General features: G+C 36.8%; 1 protein-coding gene across 6 annotated transcripts in view; it reads left to right on the top strand.

Annotated features, from left to right (window-relative positions):
- LanB1 (laminin subunit beta-1) overlaps window positions 1–22,017 on the top strand; it is a 37,763-nt gene that overhangs the window by 6,000 nt on the left and 9,746 nt on the right. For 3 of the 6 annotated variants that reach the window (XM_022070910.2, XM_022070909.2, XM_022070912.2), the window contains exons 3-24: window positions 2,788–2,835; window positions 4,753–4,962; window positions 6,496–6,620; window positions 7,362–7,492; window positions 7,936–8,104; window positions 8,289–8,417; window positions 9,121–9,273; window positions 9,770–10,001; window positions 10,615–10,803; window positions 11,562–11,741; window positions 12,819–13,035; window positions 13,662–13,770; window positions 14,330–14,368; window positions 16,395–16,556; window positions 17,020–17,140; window positions 17,294–17,421; window positions 17,901–18,090; window positions 18,218–18,361; window positions 18,829–19,060; window positions 19,378–19,541; window positions 20,269–20,493; window positions 21,509–21,708. In XM_022070910.2, the coding sequence (XP_021926602.1) occupies window positions 2,788–2,835; window positions 4,753–4,962; window positions 6,496–6,620; window positions 7,362–7,492; window positions 7,936–8,104; window positions 8,289–8,417; window positions 9,121–9,273; window positions 9,770–10,001; window positions 10,615–10,803; window positions 11,562–11,741; window positions 12,819–13,035; window positions 13,662–13,770; window positions 14,330–14,368; window positions 16,395–16,556; window positions 17,020–17,140; window positions 17,294–17,421; window positions 17,901–18,090; window positions 18,218–18,361; window positions 18,829–19,060; window positions 19,378–19,541; window positions 20,269–20,493; window positions 21,509–21,708 (3,497 nt within the window). The remainder of the gene's footprint in view (window positions 1–2,787; window positions 2,836–4,752; window positions 4,963–6,495; window positions 6,621–7,361; window positions 7,493–7,935; window positions 8,105–8,288; window positions 8,418–9,120; window positions 9,274–9,769; window positions 10,002–10,614; window positions 10,804–11,561; window positions 11,742–12,818; window positions 13,036–13,661; window positions 13,771–14,329; window positions 14,369–16,394; window positions 16,557–17,019; window positions 17,141–17,293; window positions 17,422–17,900; window positions 18,091–18,217; window positions 18,362–18,828; window positions 19,061–19,377; window positions 19,542–20,268; window positions 20,494–21,508; window positions 21,709–22,017) is intronic. The other 3 variants (XM_022070914.2, XM_022070913.2, XM_087356132.1) reach the window with 3 other exon arrangements.

Raw genomic sequence — 22,017 nt, 5'->3', positions numbered from 1 at the left:
ATAAGCTTCCACTCTGGACAGAATGGATAGTTTTTTTTATTTATTTAGTGTTCTGTCTGACGACAGGTCCATATGAACAGGATCCTTCCATCCTTTTCTCGGACTGGGACCTGTTCATATACGTTCTTGGCAGATGATCCAGAAGTGGTTTGCCATTGCTTTCTTCTGTGTGTGAATGGAGTAATTGTTGGGATGCCACGGAGAAACCGGGGAAGCCCCCGGAGGAAACCTCCGTGTTGCCTAGACCACGGCCTTGCCCAACACAAGTTATAAATTCGGGCACCGCCGGGAATCGAACCCGGGACCCCAGGATTACATAGTTATTGAATGTTAAAATAGGTAGCGCAAGGAATTTACCACTGTGTTTGAAAGAGCCAGGTTCAATGGTCATAATTTCCCACCGCATGGTTGAAAGTTTCCAAAAAATTACATGTTCTCGGTAGACCCCAAGGTCTTCGACCGCGACCTCGGTCTCAGCAGTGACATTTTCTTAATATATCTGTGCTCAAGTGCCCATTCAGGCCGCGATGACATACGCGACAAAGTGAATTGGGTTCAAAAGGGAAATGATGTAATAGGTTACGCGCTCCAATTAAGAAATTGCAAAGTTCCCATCATGTCTCATCTGTCTTCCTTTTTTTTAAGCAAGAAGGCGTGGGACACGCCTCGTCTATTGAAAGAAAATGGACCATAAACACCCGATACATTTCAGACTGTAATTACTATTGTTCAAACTGTAAACGTAGTTAATGGTAAATAGCTGAGAGCCAATAGGACTTATATTCCCCCAGAGGCACGAGTCAGAAAGAGGTCTTACAAACCTCGTCTTTGTCACCGTGAGAATCTCAAATCTCTCGGAGCTGAAAACACCCAGAAAAGAAAACATTTGAGATGTTATTCTTCAAGGCAGTGAAGTCGTGTGGAGGAACATACTGCCAACATTTACAGGGATGGCAGAATTGCCTTTTCGCAAGGTTTTGGCTTCCATCTTCATGTCTGTATCATTTGCCGCAGAGAATGACATTTTGGTCGCTTCGACTTGTGATGCGCAATTTTCGAAAATGGCGCAAGCTTCCGAGAGAATTTTAACACCACAGCAATAATCTTCACGCTGGGTTTCACGTTATCCGCAGTTTGCATTTTCCTTTGTGCATAATTTGCAGAGGCTAACGTTTTTTTTTAAAAAAAAAGTTCCGCGGCCATTGGAAATTTGTAGGTATGCTATGACCTATCTACATACCAAATTTCACATGCACAGCTGTGTATGTTATTTGCATTATACAGGAACGTCGTATTTTGAAATGTTGTCAGGGACCTCCCATTCACCATTTTTGGGGCCCTATGTTAAGTGGCACTAGTTCGGTTCCCACCTCATGACCTCCAGCAGCCGTCATGTTGGTATTTTCGTGAATGGAGAAGATGGAGTGGTGGTCCATGGCATGGTATTGAGACCAAGTTCCATGAAAATCCATCAGGCGATTAAAAAAATCATCAGAAACACATACCCATCCACATGGCCACGATGTTTCATCCTTTTTTTAACTATTCGTGCTGCTGATGAGTACACGAAATTCATGATGTTTGCATTTTATGGCCAACCTTACAAAAAAGCGTTTATTTTATGCTGTGCATGTGCTGCCGAAGCAGAATAACGCGAGTTGTCATATCCAGGGTTACCGTTGCTATGCGACATACAGACGCGAGTAATGCGATCGACTACTGTTAATTACGTGTAGCAAGAAATGCCACCTGGTGAGAGTTTTCCCTTTGAAATCCGAGAGAGAGAGAGAGAGGAAATTGGTGGGGGGAGAAGTGAGAGACACTTCGATTTCAGGGAGGGAGAAAGAGCATCTTATAGTTAGAAGGTCCCCAGGCAATGCCCGCTCGTCCTTGTGTTGAGGATAAAGTAAGAGTGAAGACGTTAGTGCGATGATTGGCAGAAAAGACGGAATTTTGAATTTTGTATTAGAGAAAGCTGAGGGTATTGATTTGGAAGTTTTGTACATAATTTAGAAGTTCCTACTGAGGTGGGGGGGGGGGGGTAAATTTTGATTAATTTAAATCGGGAGAGCTGCATGAGAAGCATGCAGTGGCAACTTGGAACTTGGGAACCTTCTCAGCATTTGCTTGAAGACAGAGGAAAACCAAGGAAAACCTGTGTCGGTTGAAATCCAAGCCATTGTAATATGTGAAAGTTCAGTTTCTACCGCAAAGAGAAAACGTAACACGTGCCAAAACGACCCCTCCCTCTCTGGGTTCAAACCCCAGAGAACCAACCAACCAAATTCTTTGGACAAGTTGCCTGACGGGATAACTCCCCATCAACAGCGACAGACCCTAGTTTGAATGGTCGAGGCTCCCGCCACGACGGAACCCTGTTAAGTGTTAGCAAAATTCCCGTTTTAGCTATAAGGCTCTGTTTACCATTTCCAGCAATGCGTTCCTTACGCAGGAATGGTGTTACCTAGGAAGGGACGATGTCTTGCGCTGTGATGTGGTGTGGTGACGACGCTTTTAGCCTCTGTGCATGCACATCACTAACTTAATACAATCTGTGCCTGTGATATTCATCAGTACATATGTTTTTATATTACCCTCTGCCATCTTTTGAGAGAAGTAAGGTTTTCCCTGTGGCGAGTACTCATAGCCCTGATAATGGAGGCAGCAAGGACCTCTGAAATGTTAGTAAACTTCTACCAGACTACATGGAGCTACAACACAGAAGACAGTGATCTTTGTGTTGGTGTATATTTAATACTCTCATTATAATTTTTCTGTCTCTTGCAGAGTACACAAGTGCGCAACGTGACCGAAGTCGGGTAACACCCATAAGAGGTAGGAGAATTATGAACTGTATAGTAAAGGAAGATGTGTAATTTAGAAATAAAGGGAGGAGTCTCATAAAATGTTTGCAGTAGCATGGAATATCATAAATCCGTTGTTTATGTCCCATACAGGCTGCACATAATGAAATCCTTTTTTAATTAGGAACTGTATATATTTTTTTGCGTGAAATTTTATTTAAACATTGAAGCATCTTTTTTTTTTTGAAGCTTTCAGTAATATTCTTTGATAAATGGACTAGGCATTATGGAGTAATAGTATATTCCTCTGTATGCATGCAAAAATATTTATATTTAAATTATGTGTGATGTAAGTAGTTTAGACAAAGTTTTGCATTAATGTTAATATCTGTACATCCTACATGTGAAATTCCATACATAAATATTAATTATTTCTGTTCCATAATCACAATTATAAATACTGCAGTCAAAATATTTCCAGCCAGTCTTTTGCTGCCCACTGTCGTGGACGCCTGAGGCAAAGGACAGTCCTTGAAGAGTGACTGTGTCCAGGTCGAATCTGGGAGTTTTATGACTGTACAGTGTATGAGATTATCATGTTGACGTTAAATATCAGAATAAACTCGGAGGTCTATTCTCATTGGAACTTAATTTTTCATATCTGTCCTATTGCGAATATGTTTTTTTCTTTTCAGTGTTTACTTTCTGAAATGCCAGAATAACATTTTGTACTTTTTTCACAAACATCATGCTTCAATATGCATTCTAAGATGGCAATCTGGTACGGAGAAAGTGATTATGATATGTGTGTAATGTGGAAGTGGTAGGGTGGTTTTGTGACAGTGTCCATGATAGCCATGGCACGTGTGAGTTTATGATTCCACGACCTTCCAGAGACAGTCATGGTGCATGCAAATCACTATATTACAATTCCCATTTGAATTGGCGGATGCCTGTCAGATACACATAAAAAAATTATGGGTGTGGTTGTTACTCAGTGTTGTTGTTGTTGTGGTGAAACTATTTGTTCTGTGAAAAGTTGTTTCTTTGTGTCAGGTATTTGGTTGCATTTAGTGTTACTAATGCATACAGATTCAGAACAAGTATTGTACATTGTGTTCACTAATACTTTCTAGTACTATGTATGCTATTCATAAATTGATTTTTATTGACCTGAAGCATAATGAATAAGAAGAGCTTTTGCTGATTGGTTAATTTTTAGATCTTTTAATGACATTGTATCACTTGTGGATGTTATTTTGCATTGACTAGGGTGAGTGAACAGGTAATGATTGGGGAGAAGTGGTTGTTTAGAGAAATTTGCTGTACTGTTTCTGTCACACGCGACTAAATGTTTTATTGCATAATACACTGTTAAAATAATTATAACAACAACTCAGTTCCAATTAACAACATGTTTCAGCCTTAATAGCCATCTTTGGGCTGTTATTGAATGTTAATGTAACGTCAAGTTTTGTTATACTGCCATTTCTTCAGGCTAATACCATAGGAGCGATAATGTATGTGGCAAAAAATGTTCATATTAAAATAACATGTTACATTGGTTTATAACTGAGAGGTTGGATTCAGCTTACATAATATTCATGATTCAAGTCATATAGGACTGTTTTTCTGTATCGTTTACACAGTTGAATGAAACACAATAAGCTATGCTCCTAATGATCTGTGTGTACAAAATACATTCTTCTGTTCTCACTTTCCAGCACTGATGTTGAAATAGTAGTCAGCATCAAAAATAAAATATGATAGAAGATGACTGCCGTCTGGGTTGTAGTGCGATATAGTCTGGTAGAAGTTAACCGGACTACACGGTGCTACAACCCAGAAGGCAGACATCTTCCTACTTACTGCTATGAGAACATCAAATCTTTCTTAAAATATATTTCTTAACAACACATTAGAATGTTAAAGGGATGTTATTTTACAGCCAGAGATGAGGGAAGGCATGGTGTAGTGCATTGGTCTGGTACTGCAAGCGATGGGGCTCGTAATCAGGTCATGTTTCCACAGAGGTCAGGTCACCAGAAAAGGACTCCAGTTGTCAGAGGTGACATGGAGCCAGAAATCAGTGAAAGTGACATACATCCATTGAGTCAAGCTGCGTATTGGCACAAGCACCCCGGCTTGATTCACGGAGGTAGTAACTGGCTGTGCCAGTGAGTGGATCAACGTGAGATGTTTAACATGGCTTGGGAGTGGAGTAACATGGTGGACAATATAGAGGACCGGAGGAATTTCCTTGTTCCCTTCCAAGTGCTGCAGTGATTCATGAACAGTGTGGTTCATAACACTACTAATTGCTCGAGTAGGATAACTGGTGGATGGCTGCTGCTTGTAACCAGCCGAAACTAATTTCTGTTCTCCTTTAATGTTGGTATCACTGTTATATTGTGTATTTTTATTGCCTGCTTTGAAGAGAGTGCTGTAGATGTTCTGCTCCTCACATTAACGTTGGAAACTGTACATGAGAGAAGCTAAAGGTTCGAAAGTGAATGAATTTCATTTTGACACAGTGGCTTTCAATATCTGCAGCACTTTCCACACTGTGTGACCCAAAGTGGTACGGCATCAGCGAAGCTTTAGAAGCTCATTTCACTTCAGAAGGTGATCACTTATGATGTATGATTGAAATCTTCAGCAGAGTAATCTACAGAATTAAACCCTCATTCTGTAAAATGTAGGTAATTATTAAAGCATGTGATGTACTTAATTTTATGATGAATTTGCTATGCCTTACCACTGGTTAATAGGATTAAATTGTGTTCATTTTTTCATGTCGTAAGATAAACTCTTACACAAATTCCCACCAGGGATCAAAGCATTAGTTAGTAGTGAGTGTTGTGGTAATGTTGTTGTTCACTAACTTTGTTTGGTGGTTTATAATAGTAAGTCTTGTTTTGAGATGTCTAATAAGATGTTGATATGGAGTGGTATATAATGCTCAATACCTTCATGTAACTATGATAGATTCTTAATTACCTGTAACTCATAAACAGTGCAACTTTTATTATTTCAGTGTCAGTGCTCTCATTCTGGGTTGTGGCACCATGTGGTCATGTAGGTAGATACCAGCATGCTGTATTCATCTTTCAGAGCTGAAAATGGAGACATTATGTTTCTTCATAACGTTGGCATCTACTAACATACCCACATATGCGTAGGAAATTAAGTAAAATGATATATAGAAAACTTAAAATTAATCTGTGAACTGATAGAAAGGTAACTGGGCATGTGTCCTCATGTTGGCCTCAAAGTGCTGGATGTTAGCCACTGAGAAATTGAACAAAATGTACTCTGCTACAAAATTTCCAGTTTATAGGGGTTATTTTTTATGGTATAAGTGCATTAGTTAAAGCACTGTTGTAGTTGTAGATATTGAAGTAATGGAAGTTGCATTGTCTGTTTGTCTTTGGTCAAGGAGAATGTCTTGCATCTGAGAAATGTTTTTTATTTCAGTAATGCTCTGCGATAATATCATCACTTTATTTCACACACAGAACATGTTATGGTCATGAGTCTCCATCTACATATTAACAGATTTTATAAGTGGAGTACCCTCATTATAAATATACAGATTTGTTCTTGAAAGAAGGTAATGACTTTCATTGAAATCACCGTGATAGTTGAGCATGTCGTGTGTATTATATGGCAATTGTTATTTGGTTGTAAGGTGGACACACACCTCAGCGACCGCACCCATGTGAGCAGAGCTCGTGTTATCCAGCAACAGGGAATCTGCTCATTGGTCGAGAGCCTCGTCTATCTGCTTCTTCAACATGTGGTTTATATGCACAGGTTAGTATAGCTCAAAGGTACAAATAAATTTGTAATGGAGCACCTTTGTTTCTTTTTATTTTAATATTAAAAATGATGGTTCATTGGATGCTTGCTGATTGAAGTGTGTTAGACCCGTTGACATATTTCAGAGCGGGAGATTTGCTTTTAACACATAGTGTTAGGCACAAAGGTATTTGACTGACCGTCAGCTGTGTTTAGCACGGAAACTGGAAGACCAGCCATTGTTGGCTTTTTACTGTAATATATTCACACTTCACTATTTATCTGGAGGCCATCTGCTCCAGTAGCAGTCTGAGAACATTCTGTGCAACCATGACAAAGGACCCACCCAAACTGGAGTCATTTATCATACAGAACTTAATTTTGGTTTCAGTCAAATTGAGCAAAATGATGAATAAGAAGTGTCTGATAATTATATGTTATTAACTGGGTTGTCTTCTCTCCAAGTATAATAGCTGCTGCCAGCTTCCACCTCAGTGGCATTCATAACTGTCTTCTCCATGAATATTTTATCTTCATCAAGCACACAGTATGCTCATTTGTTGTGCTGTGTTCTTCTTCTTCTGTGCATCCATTTTCAGATGCTGCCACATAATTTTTGCAGTGTAGTTTGTGTGATTTTTTAAAGATTTTCCCTGAAAAGTTTTAGCAGAGGCCAGACATAGTCCACATGCATTTATGTTTTACAGACTGGCTGTTGATAGCAGTGATAAAATGAGATCTTTTATTCTTTCACAGGAACGATACTGTATTGTATCCCATTTAGAAGACCACAAGAAGTGTTTCTGGTGTGATTCTCGGCCGCAGAATTCAAACAATCCACGACTCAGCCACCGTGTAGAAAACATTGTATATCGTTTTGCCCCAGGGTGTGTAGATGTATAAGAAATAGTTGTCTTATAGTATAGTTGGAATAAATAGTTTATGACAGCATGTCAGTTGAATTTCATAATTGGTAATGTCATGATCAAGGTTGTGAATTTACATGTAATCATAATTGTTTTCTTCAGTATTCTGACATGTATTTAACTGTTTTGGTTGTGACTGAAATTTTGTAGGTACATTTTTAAGTCATGCATAACAATTTTTGAACTAAAATTGATATTTGTTGTTAACAGTCATATGTTGTGTTTATTACATGCAAATACTTTGCTGTTTTTTGCACACACAGTTCCTAACAGTAGCAATGATTTTACTTAATAAATTAATGAAATTTAATGCAAGTACGTCACATGTTCTGTTCTCTTTTGGTTAGCCATTTTAAAGGAACGGGTTTTAATGATGTGTTGAAATTTACGAAATCCATTTACAGGATTCGACAACGATCCTGGTGGCAGTCTCAGAATGGAGTAGAAAATGTTACCATTCAGTTAGATCTAGAGGCTGAATTTCACTTCACACACTTGATAATCACCTTCAAAACATTTAGACCTGCTGCTATGTTAATAGAAAGATCTTACGATTTTGGGTCAACATGGCAGGTAAGCAGTGTAGACACAATTGAAATAATTCATTTATCAGTCAGTGGAATTGTTTTTGGAATGTCATAAGTTTTAGATTAATTTTTAGAATAATCACACTGAATGAATATATAACATTTTTATGCTCAAATGAATTATGCATGGTATTTCTAAAAATATACATTTCCATTTTGTTGTATTGCAGGTTTACAGATACTTTGCTTACAATTGTGATGAATCTTACCCTAATGTACCAAAACATAACCCCAGAACACTAACAGATGTTGTCTGTGAGTCAAGGTATTCAAATGTGGCGCCCTCAACTGATGGTGAGGTAAGAACATTTCATACTTTAATATCTAAAAAATAATTGCAAATATGAATGTTCTTTAACTATTACATGGTTTTATGAACAAAGTTTAAAAGGTGCTATGTTGTATAGTATTATGTGACTGACTTTCCTACACTGTGGCATGAGAACTTACTGAATCAGCACTTCTGACAAAAACCTATTGTCACATTCTTATCTGGGGGAGTTCACTACAATTCATATCTCTAAATCCTGTTTCTTGGAGATTAAATTTGATACTGTCCTCTCCTTTCCATCTGAAACTGCCAAACTACCTGCCTCCAAATTAATATATGTACAGTATGAAATTGTTTTAAATTATTAAGCTTTTAAAATATGTCAATTAACCCTTTAAAGGACAGTGGTAACTATATATACCACTTCCGTAATTACACAGTAATTCTGCATTCTGCCCATACAGTGTATTTTGGGTTTTATTCCGCAAATAGACAATGATTATTTTCCTAAATTACATTAGCAGCTTGATTTTTTAATGGAGGCATGCATTTTCTTTGATGAGGAACTCAGTGTTTAAACATTAGTTAGCTGAGTTATGTGCTTTAAAGGGTAATTCAAAGCACAGTATAAATTAAGAAATTTGAGGTGCATGTTTTCTGTTAGTAATGTCTTGTATCAACTTTGCATGTTGTGCTGATGACAAACTACCAATGCATTTTCTTTTATGCAGATTATCTTCCGAGTGTTGCCACCGAACCTACCCATTGATGACCCATATTCACAGGAAGTGCAGAATCTGTTGAAGATGACAAATCTCCGTATTAACTTCACAAAATTACATACTCTGGGCGATGATTTGCTAGACAACAGGGAAGAAATTCAGGTAAGAAGTTAGTGATTAGTAGAGAATGTTTAATCTTACCAGACTAATGTTTTAACATCTTGCTTATACGTCTGAGACTAGAAGAAATTTGATGTTACATGTTCTGACTTCGGTATGGGTGTCATTACTGGTCTTCTTAGTTTACCTGTTTATATATTCTTTTTTTATTACTATTTATATATGCTTTTTGAATTGAAATAAATGTTAATGAGTACTGAGAACCTCAATTTTAAATGAGTCAAACTGATGAGAACTTAAAACATCAGTCAGTATCTTCCAGTCCACGTGGCACAACATACCAGAAGACAGGCATATTTCCGTTCATCACCGTCATTGATGATCAAGATTTAGACTTACACTGTTAATGTACTATTTAGACCGTATTTAATAATACTGTGCTTAAAATAGTCAAATGTTTTTACCACTCGGCTTCTAAGGATGTCATACGTTATCTTAATGTGGATCTTCATGGATTACTGTTCTTCAACTGTTCCAGGAGAAATACTACTACGCAATCAATGACATGATAGTACGAGGTTCATGTTCATGCTATGGGCATGCTTCTCGCTGCTTGCCACTTCCTGGTGTTGAACCACGAACGGACATGGTTCATGGACGTTGCGAGTGCACGCACAATACGAAGGGCCTTAACTGTGAACACTGTGAGGACTTCTACAATGACCTGCCATGGAAACCAGCTATTGGAAAACAGACAAATGCTTGTAAAAGTAAGAGCAGTATGGTTAGATGCATGCAAATGGAGTCAGTATTCTGGTGGGGGGGGGGGGGGGGGGCGTTACGGAATGAGACTATTCAGAAAGCTTAAGACTTGCATAGGAGGTTAATGTTAAAGATGATATTAAGGCACTTGGTTATGACAGTATACATTTGATTGAGTTGCAGAAGAAGGTTTCTGTTTTTATCACTGACATCACATGCCTAGTTGCTAATATTTGTCAGTCTCTGTAAACATAACCTTATTTGGCAAAAAAGAATACTAGGATTATGTCGAGAAAAGAACCTAGTAACTTATTATAATGATGTGACAAAATATCTCACTAACTGAAATACGTCACCTACCTTCGTGGAATAGACAGGGTTTTGCTGTGCCACATGATCTCATACCTTTAGGTTTTTCAGCCAGCCAAAATATTGTATGCATTTCTCACGTATGCTGCTTGCCTCATTTATCATTTTGTTGTATCTGTATTTAATTAAATGATTGGTCAGTAATATGGGTGGTTGATTCATTTTCTTACCAAATTCAGTGCCATCATATGCAGGACTACTTTCATTGCTGTTTCTTTATGCTGTAACATGATGTACTTGTGTTTGTTCCAGGATGCAACTGTAACAGCCACGCTACAAGCTGCCACTTTGATGCAGCAGTGTATGAGCTGACAGGCCAAGTGAGTGGAGGCGTGTGTGATGGTTGCCTCCATGACACAATGGGCAGGAACTGTGAACAGTGCAAACCATTCTATTATGAAGACCCTAACAGAGAAATAACAGACCCAGAAGTTTGTCAACGTGAGTTGTGTTATCCGCATTTACAGCTGAATGTATCGGATCATTTGAAGTTTGAAAAGTGGGTTTAATATGATAACAAATAATTTATTGCATTTGTTTTATAAGAGTTTTATTAGAGGGCAAAAATTGTGTGGAAGTGAAGAGCATATGTACATACAATGTCTTGCTTGGACTTGTGGGTCTTTGAGATAGGAGTTTTCAAGTGTTTCTCCTAAATTTCTTTTTATGTAATCAGTAATGTTGTACTCCTCTTGAAACTTGAAGCACTGGCCTGAAATCTTATTATTTATAATCTCTCAGAGTTTCTATTTAATTGCTTTACTTAAATACTGTGTTTACAAAAGCCTGCCCCCATTTACTGTCCTGAGCCACATGAATCCAATCCACATCATCCAACTTTGTTTCCCAGAAATCTGCCTTGATACGATCCTTCAATCTATGCCAAGGTCTTGTGAGTGGTCTCTTTCCTTCAGGCTTTCCAACCATAACTTTAGATGCATTTCTCATCTGCATGGATGCAATATGTCAAACCCATCTCATTGTACTTGATTTTGTCATGCCAATGATATTTGTTGAACAAATCAAATTATGAAGCTCTTAATTTTTTATTCCCCCCCCCCCCCCCCCCAGCATAATGTCATTTCATCTACAAAGTGTATAATTAGTCATGAATATTGTTCTAATTAAGTGTGTGCAATAAATATAATCTTAATGAAGAGCACATTGAATTTCTATCACTTTCTGTGGGTGCATTTCAGCGTGTGACTGTGACCCTCGTGGTTCGCTGGATGATGGAACGTGTGACTCGCGCACAGATTTGGCAAATAGTTTGGAGTCTGGTCGTTGTCATTGCAAAGCAAATGTTGATGGTCGTCGCTGTGACAGGTGCAAAAATGGGTACTGGAACTTTGATGGACAGAATCCTGAAGGTTGTGAATGTACGTACCATCTCACTTTAACTCTTGAACTCCAAAAGGAGGTTTGGAACAATGAAAATTTTATGGGTATGATACACACTTCACATCATTAATCTTTATTGTTTGTGCATTGCAGATTACACATAATCCAGGTAGCTATGCATTTCTCTGGCATACTGCTTATCCTTTAACCTCACAGCTAAGTCCAGCGGACTGCCCCATAATATGGGGATTTAAATTCCCTGTTCTCATCCAGTAAAGGTTTAAAGTGTCTTTATTCAGACATATACACTACTATATAAAATTCCAATTTTATATAACACCATTATATTGTTGATGTTGTTTTCATTGTGATAAAATTCTTTGTCTATAATGTCAAAATTTTCAACAGTCTACCATCAAGTCTCACGAGTCTTGTAAATAAGAAGGAGCAATTTAAGGTAGCATTAAAAAGATACTTAATTACACACTCCTTTTACCCTGTCAATGAATTTATGTTGTTTACAAATAAGTGATAAATTTTCTTCTGTGTGTAATGGGTAGATCTATTTGTAACTTATCATTACTTTAGGTGAATCCTTTGTTTGTATTATGTGAAATTTATATAATAGTATGAATTGCACTTTATAATATGTATTGTATTATTATTATGACTTTTTCCACGTCCTATTGCCATCTGACTGTCTTATGGAGCCATGGAATGTAATACAATATTATTATTATTGTAGTAATGCACTTCTTAAAATACTGCATTTCATGTAAAAATAACACTGACCTATGTAGCAAGTCCAAGGCATGTGCAAGTGGACCAACATGAATAGCAATGTTTTTAATGGTATATATTTAAATTCCAAATTGTTTAATGTGATATTTCAATATTGTCAACTTCTACTTCATCAAAGATATTACAGAACAAAATGATGATCATGTTCTCAAAGTAAAATCCACCAAAATGCCAATGCATTTATGTTTAGAACTGTAAGGAGAAGAAACAGAACTTATAACATCATTTAATAGTTTTTATGTTGGTATCTTACTCTTGCATGTTATAGCATTACCAGCGTATGTTAGGTTATGATTAACTACGAACATTTGCAGCTTGCACTTGCAACACGTTGGGCACTATTGGCAACCAGGGTTGCAATGTGTACACGGGGGAGTGCACATGTAAGCGTTACGTGACCGGACGTGATTGTAACCAGTGCTTGCCAGAACACTGGGGTCTCTCAGATGACCGTGATGGCTGTAAGGCTTGCGACTGTGATCCGGGCGGCGCCTTTGATAATAACTGCGATGTCATCACAGGCCAATGCAGGTACATATATCCACATTGATGCAGAAGATTTGTGCATGAAATATATTGTGTTTTATTGCAAATTGTCATCATTAAGTTATGGAAGAAAGCAAAATGTCTGTTTTATTTATGAAGAAGTGAGGTTCCAGAGTGCCATATTATTCTTACTAATTTTATGTAAACTGTCCCAGTTGCTGGTTTGTAAATACTGTCTTCAGCTCTGATATACTTTCATGTCGTGGTGCTAAATGCAGAGAATTTATTTATACCAAGTTGGCTGGCTTCTGGGTTGTTGCATCATGCACTCTGGTACCTCTGTTGGAGGCTGTGAACTCCACTGGAATGTCAGTGAATACCTACCAGACTACTCAGTGCAATATCCCAAATTTCAACCTGTTTATATCTCATTTTACTGAGTGTTTACATTAAAAAACTTGTCGTACTACATAAAAAAATATCACTTTCATAGTTTGTTATCTTGAATATCATAGACTGGAACAGTTTAAGGATATTTGGATATGTCAGTAACATGGTATAATTTAGAATAAAATTATCATTTTCAAAATGAATGTATTGTTTAACATTTACACTCAGTCAGTCTTGATGGGCTTGTACAGAGGTTAAATTGTAGTAAATGTGATTTGTAGGTGTCGTCTGCATGTAACAGGGAGAATGTGTGATCAGCCAGAACAGAGCTACTTCACTGGCTTACTGGATTATCTTGTATATGAGGCTGAACTTGCCAACTGTAGTGAGGTAAGCACATAATAATGGGATTAGCCTTTGTTAGCTGTGTCTCATGTCTTTGAGTATAAATCATAAGTTCTTTGTTGTGTTAATTTCCATCTTCCATCACTAATTTGATCCATTTAAGGCAAAAAAATAATTTCTCTTCCAAGTGGAAGCAAAGATTCGATATGGGACTCTGAGCCAGTCCTGTGCAAAAATTTGAGATTTAATACTGAGTTATAACTCACATGGGGGTGGGCGGGGGGAGATATGTAAAAGACGTAATTGAGGGAGAAAACTCATTTAATTTTTTTTTTTGTAACATGTTTTTAAAACTCCAATGTTTGCAAAATACAAATTATGACGTCTTGTTTCGTCAGCCTTGTTTTATGTTATTAACCCTTCTTTGTGAGTTTCAGAATGTTCTCACTTTTATATTAGAATTTGATAGTGTTGAAGATTCTTGAATTAAATACTGCATTTGGTTCAAAGGTTGCACTCTAATGGTTTCTGTATTTTCATCTTCCATTGTATGGAATACATAATTGATATTCAGATTTTCGGTTATACTCTGTTCTCGTTCCAGAACTGCAGCATCACGGACATGTTAAATCTTCGTCAAAGTGTAAGATTAATGATAAATATGATTTATGTGGTGGTGAGACATTAACATACATGTTGGTGTTGGGTGAATGAAGGTAATATAGAATGGACTGTCTCTTTTATAAGTGTCAGAGGTTTGTGCAGTAAGTGCCAGATAACCACTCTCAGATGTGGGGTGATACTGTTTGCACTTGAATTTTGTAGCGTAGCGAGAATAGGTCTTACAGAATGTTCTGAAAGTGTCTCTCAGCTGATATACTTGTGTGGTACATAAACTCTAACATTTCCTCTGTCAAAAGCATTTGTTATCATCATGGATTAATGCAGCTCGTCAAGTAACATTTGTGAGTTCTTAAAATTACATAAAATCACAAAGTTTTGAATGGTGGATCTTCCTTTGCATTCAGATATAGGAGAAACCTGCTCTGTTGGATCCAGTGGACTGAGCTATTCTTGATCTATGGAATAGCTTGGTATACCAGATGGCAGTCTTTGTTATTCACTACCTTATATAAATACTTAAAACGTTCTCTGTTGGCATTGTATTGAATGTTTGGTATTTTCTTAAAAGTTGAATAGCAAAACATTGATTTTTAACTAATGAAAATATTTAAACGTTAATTTCACTTTCACATTTTTCCAATCTGTATTACCTTTGGAAAAATATGTTGTATACTAAAACTACAATGTTATGTCTTGCCATTAGGAAACTAATTCCTGTAAATAATGCGTTACTATTCTGCTGTTTATAAGTTAAGGAATGGCATTTAATTATATATCATATGTACTCATTTGTTTTTTACAGTGGCAAATGACTTGTGATTTGAGTCTTGCTTACATTGTGCTTTTACATTTCCAGCTGATAGTACTGTAGCTGTATTTTGTGCTTTAGCTGATTTAGTAGCAGTAGTTGCAAACACACCACAAAGGAGTTTTAATGGGAACTTGGAAACTATATCAGGCTGTGATGACTGCCAATACATGAAGGTCTAAGTGGGTTTGTCAGCCGAAGTTGTGCAGTTTGAGGGTCATATGTTCGGTTACTAATGTGATCTCAATTTTTACATTTTGTTATGACGTGGTTCACTTATGTTGACAGTTTAGTATTAGCTTTGTGTTAGTTTAATTTTCTTTAAATGTAATTCATTTATAGTATTTTTGTTTTAGTGTGATTCTCATGAAATAGAAACACATCTTCATGGGTCATCCGGTTGCTTTGTTAACCATGTTTCATGCATTTCACTAACAAATACCTAGGTTTTGTGTTGAGCTTAGTCACTTCTGAGATGCTTGACATCTTTACAATAGATTCCATAACTTGCATATTTTGTTTTGTAGGGTGTCTTTGCCGTTTGTTGCATTGTACTTCTGTGCATTCTTTTAAGACTTGGTTACTTTGTCTGTTCTGTATTGAAAGTATGCTTGGTTTGAACAAAATCAGTCTTCACCATATAAGATTTGTGAATGGTTCATATTTTTAAATCATTTTGTATTAATATAAGACATTTTGTTTGAGATTTAGTGAGACAAATATTCTTTATTGTATATTTTATTCTACGTGATATACTGCTTTTAAAAATCTGGCTGTCAGTATCCAAGTATTGGCAAATTGATACTTCCTTGATTCTCCTGGTAGTGAAATGAACATAATCACCGTGCTTCAGGGGTGGAAATAATTCAAAATGGAGCTTGATGTTGTCTTTGAAGCTACATTTAAGAGAAAATTTGGTTTTAAAAAATCAAATATTTTTGCTTTTGTGACTTATCTTGTAAATAAGTATATTACTTCTTTGAAAGATATGCATTGTACATTGAACTGTATATTAATGAATTACTTTTGGCATATAAGGGTACAGTGAAACAGAAACAAGAAATAAAGTAAAGTATTTTGTTACAGTAATTGTTTATTAAATGTTAGCCAACCACAGTTAATTTATTCTCTTCTCGCAAGCAATGTGTTGTGGTAATGACATTTCATTTTCATAATACTTTTGATTGTATGCACTGAAACTACTTTTGTTTTACCTCAGATTTTTTTGTCTTATTAGAACTGCCAAGTTGTAATTCGTGAGCCATTCCGTGATGGAAGAGAAAACACGTGGACAGGCACTGGATTTATGAGAACGTTTGAGGACTCAGCCTTGGAATTCATCGTAGACAACATCAAAACCAGTATGGAGTATGACATTGTGATAAGATATGAACCTCAAGTAAGTAAAACTATTATCATTCAGGTAGAGCTTATTTTGCCCATGCCAAGTTGTTAGTTGCTGGCTGCATACTGCTGAGGTCCACGTTCACACCCAGGGTAGCCCATCTGAACATAAGTCACTGGGGCAGGTTTTTAAAAATTGTCTGCTGACTAGAACAGAATGGTTATAGAACAGCAGCAATATTGTGTTTAGAATGCATTTGGACACAATCTTTCCCCCACTTATGAATGTATTTTAAGAACAATACAGCAAAATATAAATAATTCTGAGAATCAAATCCTGTAGAAGTTCTGGGGTCAGTACAGTGCACAACTAATTTTTACCCAAACGTTGCTTTCATTTTCATAACATTCAAGCACTTTAGTAGATAAGAACAGTAATATAGATGTAGCTGATATCACACATAATTTACAGAGTTGTACCATATTCTTTATTAACTCTCTCTCTCTCTTTTTTAAAGGCACCCGCGAACTGGGAAGATGTCCGTGTTATTGTGGAAAGGCCAGGTCCAGTTGATCGGAACGGTCCTTGTGCCAATTCCTTACCCCAGGATGACATAAAACAAGACTCACTGCCTGCAGGTTAGTTGCCTTAGAAGTGTTATATTGAAGAAGTAGTTATTTGCAGCTGAAATATTGAAAGCATTTTTATTATGTTTGCTGAAATTATGTCTGTGATACTGTGCATTATTAAGGTATTTTTTGGCGTTACATGTTGGATTTTTCTGCCTCAAGGAGCCCGCAGTGTTGCAGTTTTTCCTCCAGTGTGCCTTGAAGCTGGGCAGCAGTACAAAATTAGGTTGGAATTTAAGCGATATGACAGTCAAGTGGAAACACCAACAGCTTCTGTGCTTGTTGACTCTGTAAGTTGTATGGCAGAATAATGATCACTTCAAACTTTGAGTTTGATATACTGAATGGAGATTTTTTTGTACTATTTTTTGTTTATAATTTTTGCTTTTATGTTATAAAATGTGTCTTAAAAATGTTTTAAAGAAATTGTGCAGTGGAATGAAAACATTCTAAGCATGACACCATCTGTTCTTTAATTTATGTTACAATATGTAAACAATGCTGGAATATAATATTTAATTACGAAAAATTTTGAGTAATGTCAGAAAAGAAGAACAGTACAATATTGATTTTGAATGATATAAGGCTTTCATGGTGACTAACGTTAATAAAATATTTTCTAGCTGTGAGCTGTGTCAGTTTGTTAAAAATTGATGTTTCAGGGACCAACTCCATCCAAAGATTTTGTTAATTGATTGATTTTTCTCTTAAGGTACAGTATTAGGAAAATGATGGCTTTTGTCATGTAATACATTGTATTGCATTCCAGATTGCACTTGTACCAAGAATTGAGAGTGTACCATTCTTCAGAGACTCTACACCAAATGAAATCAGACGTCAAGAATACGAACGTTATCGATGTGGTCAAGCTTTCTATTCTGTAGTAAAGGGAAATATACCAGATGTGTGCAAACAGTACCATTACAGCATAGGGTTTTATGTCCATGGAGGAGCATTTTGTAAGTAGTGTTGAAAAGAAATAGCTCCTTAGATTAAGGTTTATTGTTTACAGTTGAGGATAACAACATGTTTACATTATTGTAACTGTTCGATAGTTGTAACAATAAATTATAATTTCTCTTTCAGATTGTCAGTGTGACCCCACAGGTTCTGTCAGTGCACTCTGCACTTCTTTGGGAGGAGTGTGTCAGTGTAAACCAAATGTCGTAGGGAGACGGTGCGATCGTTGTGCACCAGGAACCTTCGGTTTTGGTCCTGAAGGATGCAGAGGTATGGAAATGGTTCTTTAACAAAGTTTTGTGTTTGATGTGCAAAATTTTTGAAGTACACAAGACAATAACAGTGTCCAGAAGCCACAATTTACTTTCTTTCAATCTGAATGGAATCCCCTTTTTTCCTTCCATCTCTTCGTAAATATTAATTTTGTCATGTTTGTGTGTTAGCATTAATTCCCACTCAGTTATGTCTGAAAACAACCTGTGCATTTGCAAAATATTGCAATATTTAGAACAGAATGGCTTTATAGAGTTGTGCTTTTTTATTTGATCTTTATATTTGATGGTCAGCATCAGGATAACTGAGTAGCCGATGTGTATTATTAAGCCAAAGTTTGCAGAAGAAGAACATCTTGTAGACATTGACTAGCATTTCAGAGGTGTGTACTGTCTTCATCATTACCCTCTCCTTCTTAATTTTTCATATCTTCTGCAGTTGTCATTGCTAAATGTGTGTTTCAGCTTGTGACTGCAATTCTATTGGTGCTCTGGACAACTTCTGTGATGCGCAGACAGGACAGTGCAAGTGCCGAGCAAATACATATGGTCGTGAATGTGATCAGTGTCAGCCTGGTTTCTGGAATTTCCCGAATTGTCAACGCTGCGAGTGCAATGGCCACGCGGATGTATGCGACTCTCGTACAGGGGCTTGCAGCAATTGCAGAGATTCAACGCTTGGTCACCATTGTGATAGGTGATTTCTGCCATTATTATCATCTTGGCAATGTAGAATAAATAAAGATGCAGTTACTAATAACTCCATAGATATTTATTTCAAGTAATGCAATTTATGTTACTTTTGAACATATTCTCCTTTGACAGCAAGACACTTGTTCTGCCAGATCGTTCATTCCTGTTCTTCAGAAAGTCTAAATTGCGCTGCCTTGATTGGTCATTGGAAACCTACCCCAGTGCCATTTTTAATACCAATGATTTTTTCAGAGTCATAGAAACTATTTACAATAGTAGCTGCGTTCAGTTTGACTCATGCTGTTGACTTTCATTGTACAGATGTATCGAAGGCTATTACGGGGATCCGCGCATAGGAGTGGACATACCCTGCCGCCCTTGTCCATGCCCAGAAACTGTCGAATCTGGTCACTCATATGCAACTCGCTGTGCACTTGATGCTCGCACACAGGATGTAGTGTGTGAATGTAGTGTTGGTTATGCTGGTAAGTGATCTCTCTGGAACCTTTTTATCATAGTGTATGAATATAATGTATAATGAAGACAATTGAAAAATATTTGTTCTGTTCACATCATCCTAAATCATGATGATTTTTCTCCATTTTTTTTAAAGGTTACTTTTTATCATGCCATCTAGAAATACCAAGAAACTCAGGGTATTGGAACTTAAAGGAGATTACCCATTATCAGCTGTGTCATAACACACATGGTCCAGCTGGCCATGTTTTGCGGTTGCATACTTCTAAACCATTAAACCCCATTTTATAAAGTCCAGCAGGCAGCTTTACAGTACAAGAGTTTATATCTGCTATTCATGTATGATAAACATTAAATAAATGGGAAATGGAGAACATTAAATAATGGGGTTCTCTGTTGTTAATGCTTTTTGCCTAGTGTTAGTGTATTCGCTGCATATTTGGATGAGGTAGGGGAAGAGGAAGTGCACAGTGAATTTTGGTGGAGACATTCCTTCGTAAAGTGACTGCTTTGAAGACTCGAGATGCAGACTACCGATTTACATTAAAATATAAATAAATTGTTGTAAAGTAAATTGAATTGACTCCAGTAAGATCCAGGTAGGAATAGTAGGTCTTTGTTATAGTGTCGGATGTTTTAATTCTGATATCGTAGTGTAACTTTGTCATAATACCAATTATTTTTTGTTACAGAACTGTGAGACTGATTTCATAGAGTGTGTTTCTGAATGTTTAGGACCCCGGTGTGACGTGTGTGCCGACAACTACTTTGGTAATCCGGAGAGACCTGGTGGATCTTGTCGTTCCTGCAATTGCAGTAACAATATTGACGTCTCTCGCCCTGGTAACTGTGACATTCGAACTGGTGAATGTCTCCAGTGCCTCTTCAACACGGAGGGCTTTAACTGTCAGATATGCAAAGCTGGATATTATGGAGATGCTGTAAATCAGGAATGCAAGGGTAAGTTCAAAGTGGGAAGTATTTACTTGCAAACAAAGTGAAATGTATGAGTTCATGTCTTTCTGAAGTTTACGTTTCAGAATATGTGGTGTGTTTATCCTCTATACTCTTACGCTACGATAAATTAAATTTATTTGGGTTATGAAACTGGTATACATTTTTTGTATCCTTTTTATAGTAATTTTCAACATTTGTAGATTCAGGAAATTTGACACCATGTGAAAATAATATATAGTTCAAAATGAAATGTTGCAATCACCAGTTCTGTTTTAAAGGTTGGAAATGTTTGTCTGGAAATTATGCCCATTTAATTTACCTCTTCATATGTTTTGATGTATGCTGCTGTTGATATTCTGAAAACAGTAGAATGTAATTTTTATTGTTTACTTCGGGCACATATTTATTTTCTTAACACAGTTACACCAAATAAATAAAATGTATAATGTGAAAACTTGAATTGCAAGTAGAAAATGAATTACGTTTATGTGACTCCTTAAACATTGACATTGCTCCTTTGAAATGTTGGAATAAACTGTATGAATGGGGAAATTAGTCCCATTTTAATAATGCACAATTAAGTGTGGCGTGGATTTAATTGGATAAAAGTACATTTATTAACTAGATGCTGGAATTGTTTTTTATTGTACCTAAGCATAGAGAGGCAAAAAATGTTTATTGCCTGTGGAAAACATAATTGAAGCTTTCATTGATAGGCCAAAAATGTAATATACCTTGATTTTGATGTTATTTCTGCTAGGACTTGGAGCACACAAAAGCAATAAAAATGTTTCTTACGTTTTAGTTGTGACAGTGAAACTGATCGAAATACATAACATTATGAAGATGGCTGTCTTGTGGTTTGTTGCACTATGTAGTCTTGTAGGAGTTTACCAACATTTGAGAGGTGCTAGCCATCTCCATCATCGGTGAACGCAGCACAGCTCAGAAGACAGCATCTTTTTTCCTGTCATCGTGAGAATTTCAGGTCTCTCATGTAAGGAATTGTTGCCTGCAGAGTGCACGTGCAACTTGTTGGGGACGGATGCAGAAGCAGGTCCGTGTGATCGCAACACAGGGCAGTGCTCTTGTAGGCCAAATGTGATTGGCTTGAACTGCGACCAGTGCAAAGAGAACCATTGGAAAATTGCAAGTGGAATGGGCTGTGAGGCCTGCGATTGTGATCCAGTTGGGTCTGGTGCTGAACAGTGTAATCAAGTGAGTTGACAAGTCAGAAACATAAGATTTTTGAAATGATATGTCTGTGTTCTATTTGTGTTTGTGTATGCATGGTTTTGTGCACTAGATATGTACTAAATTGGTTAAACAAATTTACTGTCATAATGGATCTCTTAAGGATCATCAAGATCATAGCAATAGCCATGGAAATTATTTCCCTTGAAGTCAGTTTTAAAATTGTATGAAGTCAGAAGGTCACTATGTTTACTAAATATAGAGACATAAATTTATTTTTAAAAGTCCGTCCAGTCATTTAACTGTAGAACTTTCATTTCTGAACAGAATAAT

This window comes from Zootermopsis nevadensis, unplaced genomic scaffold, assembly GCF_977971745.1.
Source record: "Zootermopsis nevadensis isolate Lab colony 2312 unplaced genomic scaffold, Znev_1.0 Znev_ptg000025l, whole genome shotgun sequence".
In the NCBI taxonomy this organism is placed as follows: domain Eukaryota; kingdom Metazoa; phylum Arthropoda; class Insecta; order Blattodea; family Termopsidae; genus Zootermopsis; species Zootermopsis nevadensis.
The sequence above is the reverse complement of the archived record's forward strand: the minus strand, read 5'-3'. Positions and strand labels throughout refer to the sequence as shown.